At 35.0% G+C, this 5,282-nt stretch overlaps 1 protein-coding gene across 3 annotated transcripts in view; it reads right to left on the reverse strand.

The window, feature by feature from the left end:
* Positions 1-1,759: 1,759 nt before the first annotated feature.
* Actn (alpha actinin) overlaps positions 1,760-5,282 on the reverse strand; it is a 27,619-nt gene continuing 24,096 nt past the window's right edge. For 2 of the 3 annotated variants that reach the window (XM_018522571.1, XM_018522569.1), the window contains 3 exons: positions 4,556-4,795; positions 3,741-4,037; positions 1,760-3,662 (listed from right to left, as the gene is read on the reverse strand). In XM_018522571.1, the coding sequence (XP_018378073.1) occupies positions 3,504-3,662; positions 3,741-4,037; positions 4,556-4,795 (696 nt within the window). In that variant the 3' untranslated portion in view covers positions 1,760-3,503. The remainder of the gene's footprint in view (positions 3,663-3,740; positions 4,038-4,555; positions 4,796-5,282) is intronic. The other variant, XM_018522570.1, reaches the window with a different exon arrangement.

Below are 5,282 nucleotides of genomic sequence, written 5' to 3' on the forward strand. Positions count from 1 at the left end.
GTCAAGAACTATAACATACTAAAATTTCAGCCAATTTAACCGAGGGCCAAAATCCTATGATTTTGTGCGGGGTCCTTTCAATTTTAAAGAAAAATCGAGTATTATTGAGTTATAAATGCATAAATACATCTACTAAATTAATAAATCATAAAATTAGTACAATATTATCAGTTTTTAACTCTTAATCACTTCAATATTCACAAGGACGCGAACTCCCGTAGGGATGTCGGTCTTTAGTAGTATCTCGTCGGTGGTAATAGTAATAACACTAATGGGCCTTCTACAATAAGCCGCAAGTCAGAACGTCAGAAGTCTTAACCAGTCTTAACCTGGTAAACTTGGTTAAGACTGGTTAAGACTTCACCGATTATGACTTAAAATCGCTTAGAACTTCTGACTAATTTATGTATGCTCTAAAAGACAATTATTACGATACAATGATCGTAATCTGAAATTCGATTTGAATTTACCTCCTTCAGTTTATTTCCGGTAGCGGCCATCTTGGACCACCTATTAGGATTATATCCCTACCACCGCAATGCTCTCTCCAGTCCTCCATGACTATATTTACACGGGGTGATCCTGATTGACCACGTCTCGATTGGACACCACCAATCACAGCGACCGGTGCTTAGGAGCTTTGTAGTCTCAAGCGCTGTGAGTGGCTCCCCACGATTAAACGTGCTGTGTAGCAGAGGGGTGGCACCCAGTTGGACACGGCTCAATTGGACACGAGCTACTCACAGCGCTTGAGACTACAAAGTTCCTAAGCACCGGTCGCTGTGATTGGTGGTGTCCAATCGAGACGTGGTCAATCGGGATCACCCCGTAGCAGAGGTCCATGATAGCGACGAAATGTTGCAAGTTATTCCATTCAGCGAACCTGGCAGTATACGGAACATTTTTCATGACCACTTTCAATCCATATAGTTAGGTCCCCTTATTCTTACTTCATGCACTCGACCAACACGGTAACAATTTTGATAAATTACTGTTTTTTTTTTATTAAAAAAAGATCTTCGGTAGATTATTGATTTCTTCATGCTCCAATTGATCATATACAGGGAGACGCAAATAAACAAAATTTCACGGACGTAATAATATGTACTTTTTTCAAAGATTTCTTTATTTTCCCCGATATTCTTGTATTTCACAATGTTATTTTTATTAATCTAGAAAGATGAGATGAGCAAAACAAGTATACAGTAATAGCTGATAAATGTAATGCAGCGCGAGACGATCATGTTTCAGCGAGTTGTCGTAATTTCATAAATATTGTCCCATAAAATAATTACAATTGTAAGTGTATGCTATACATATACAAGAATGTATTCGTTTGTATGACAATTGTAACAAGGAATTCGACATCAACTTTCCGAATATTTGAACTTCATTTTAAATATTCGTTTGCGAATATCGCAATGAATTAGCTATCTGTATATAGTATGTATATATATAGTATATATATAGTATATATATATGTATATACATATATATATTTGTATATAGTTTAAAATATACGTTTTTTCTTTTGGCATTACGTATGTTTTCCTTACGCATGTGTACATATACATGTGAAAAAGTGCGTGTGTGTTGTTTTACATGTATACTGTTTCAGCAGTTAACTTTCTGCTTTGGCGTATATTTCTCGTCTCTCTATGTGCCCAATATAGTATACTGCGAGAGAAAAAAATTAGATAAAAGGAATGAGAAATTAAGTAAATTCTCAAGAAAAACACATTAAGATAGACATTGAAAAGCTCATTATAGCCGCAATAAGCAAAACACAGAGAAAAAAGAAAGAAATAAGAAAGAAATTTACACAGTATACTTTTTTTTATTACAATAAAAATAATTGTATTTCACACACGAGTATTTTTATCGAGAGATTGACTTTTCACAACGATTTAAACAATAATGATGACTCTGACTTCACTTTTGCTAAGGCTGCGTCGCATTTAAACTGTGATACAAGAAATGATAGCTGCGATTTGGAGATTTACACGATGAACTCTATATTACAATTAGCGCCTTATCGCCCTTTGCAGATATTTATAAAAATAAATACTTTGAGAGAAAAGTGTTCCGTTCACTACCGTAAAATAGATATATATCGGAGCGATATAATAAATAATTATTAAAGTCAAATAAATAAATAATTTGCTTCGTTCAGCATATTCGTCTCGCAATATCTTTAACATACGATTTACAAGGCGACGGCTTGTCGTTTAAAGATTCGTAGTGCCGCGCTTATTAAAAAAAATATGGGCATTATTCGATTTCGAGCGTACGTTTTCTGGATACTTAGCGAGAAGATCGATTTATATATCGTTAAGGACTCGTTATTATTATTTCTTTGAATTTTAATATCTTGACGACTTCTCTTTTAATTTAACGTTTGTGCGAACATTGATCTATGGCCTTACGGAATGTGCACCCGATATGTAATGTATAAAACTTGGCAATTTTTAAAGGGGCACGTTTAAGTTATCGACGAACATAATACAATTATAAAATATAATGAAGATACAATGGATTCGGTCAGAAAAATTCAATCCAAAAACATTGTTAAATTGTTATGTTACAATAGCAAAAATCGCAAGTCTAAAAATATATGTATATATATCTCTTTCGCTGTATAATCAAATATAAAATGTAGGCTATTAGGATTTACTTTAGAATAAATATCCAGTAATGCTATTCTAATAATAATTTGGAGAGCCTCTAGTATCAATGCACTCACTAACTATGCATATCCAATTATGTGAGCCTTTTCTTTTTGCCACAATTACCAGTCTAAGACGCAATTCCTTTCTATTACAAGACAAGAATTGCACAAGATCTTATCTAACATTGGCACTTACTATTCCAAAAAGAAAAAAAAGAAAATTCGAGCCGTTTCGTTTCGGTGTAGACTACATAAAAGAATAAAAGAGCAAGCATGTAGCAAAACGTTCTAGAAGAGTACATTGATTTCGAACTTCGTGTCTACATATATTTACGTTTCTTATCTTTTTAACGAAAGGTATCTAAATATATTTGATACTCATTATTGTCACGTTAACAGACTTATATAAGTTACGTAAATCCTCTTTCCTTGTATATTTGATATGTGATTTCCATTCATGTGGAAGAATTCTTAATTATCTATTTTGACACACTTAGATCCCTTTGCGTTAAAATGACACCATCTGTTCTTTCTTACCTCAAACATTCCAATAACCTTGAGTGTGTATGCATACGTATACATACATACACACGTACGTACAATTATTAATATTTAGTGTAATGAACGTATTATTGAATGTATTGTACTCTCTCATACTGAGTTTCATTTTTGTAAAACGTATCGCCACATGAAAATACGTTGATGCGTTAAAGTATTAAAATAGTAGGAGTAATTTTGAGGCGTTCACTTGTCAATTGACAATATCTGATTCGCTTTTTGTATCTTTTTTTTTTGATATTATTCCGCTTCGAATAATATCGATTATTACGTAAATTTACAAATCAGATTCACCATATAGAGCCGTTGAGAAAGAGCGATAGTCCAATGCTCCAGGCACAGCGCTCGGTCCTTTGTATGGAGGCATTCGCTGAATGCAATATTCCGCCTGATCCGGTGGTAATTCTCGCCGCAATTCATCTGGCAAGATGTAAGGCTGAAACAAGAATTTACGACACAAGTTAAACATGCAACTTTCATCGCTGCATTGTCATAGAAATTCGAATATTCTTACCTTGTCACCAGCGAGAATGCGGAAACTATCGATGACCTGTTCCGCTGTATCAGTATCAGTAGACTCACGTGTCATGAAATCGAGGAAAGCGTCAAAGTGCACATAGCCTGAATTATTAGGATCGACAATGGCCAGGATTCGTTGGAAGTCGATGTCGCCTTGTCTGTCCTTCCCAATAGAGTATCCCAGAGACACGAGGCAAGATTTAAATTCGTCCGGTGCCAATCGACCTGTCCTGTTTTTGTCGAAATGATTGAAACTGCTGCGGAATTCATTCAACTGCTCCTGAGTGATACCCTAAAATAGAAATATGTTTCCGCTTGTTTTTAAGGAGGATTGTAAGCAACTTGGCATTATTCATATTATGATATACACTGCTAGTACTGAACATCTATAGCATACGTAATATGAACAAGATTTTTAGTAATGGCAATATATATATTTACATATATCGGAACACGTATGTGAACATAAGAAGTTTTTATGTTGATATTCCACACGAGTTTTCCCTCTTCTTACGTTTCTTGTTTAGATAAACTTTATTTATCAATAAACATAATATCTTATATAAAAAACTGATGCATATTTTGTTGGCGTAACTTCATCGTCTATTATTATTTCAGAATCTTCGATTTCTTCACTTGATAAATCAGCTTCCTTTTCTTCTGGCATAACTTTTCCGATGTCAATATGTTTCAATTTTTTTGTATTTGCTTTTGACTATAAAAGCATCTTTCCTCTTGTACTCATGATTACAACCAATATTTCTTTGGATGACGTATAATTTTATGATTATCTAAATGATATAGAAATACCTTTGAATCTCTGGTGAGAATTTGATTTTCGACTTCGTTAACGTTGCGATTGATCGATGTCAGAAGCTGTTCCCAACCAACACGCAGCGTTTCCATGGTATACTGAGTGTAGCGGTTCTCAAAGATCATACCTTCCTGAACCGCTTGATGAATCTTCTCCAATTCTTCAAGATGAGTCTTGTATTGATATACAGCCTGTTCGTACTCCTTCAGACGATGTAACTGATCCTCGAGAGTTCCCTAAAGTATAAATATAACTTTTAGCAATTCATGATATTTTTATATATAACTAATTATACAGTGATGGGAGAAAGTTCGGCAACGGTCAAATATCTTGGAAAATAATGCTTATGGAAAAAAATGTTCAATACAAAAGTTTTAGTATATCAAGTGGTCTATTATATGGTTATGTTGAAATGACCTTCATGTGACCTTGAAGGACACCGTGAAGGTCAACTTTGAAATCTTAAATGGAAACACCTATTTTCTTTTACATATCCTTAAAACTGGTGTCAAGACGTTTCCGAAACACTGGTTACAAACCCTTTTTGCTTGAGATCTTCCTGAGTTACGAACCTTTAAAGTTTAAGTATCGCCGGCGCATTATCTAAGGTATGCGCGCGCGCGCGCACACGCACGCGCGCACACACACACAAACGCGCGCGCACAAGACTCACTTTGATCAAGCATCTCGAAGAGGTGGATATCCGACCGTGCCACCTCCACG

Source organism: Trachymyrmex cornetzi, unplaced genomic scaffold (assembly GCF_001594075.2).
Source record: "Trachymyrmex cornetzi isolate Tcor2-1 unplaced genomic scaffold, Tcor1.1 scaffold1354, whole genome shotgun sequence".
NCBI classification, from domain to species: domain Eukaryota; kingdom Metazoa; phylum Arthropoda; class Insecta; order Hymenoptera; family Formicidae; genus Trachymyrmex; species Trachymyrmex cornetzi.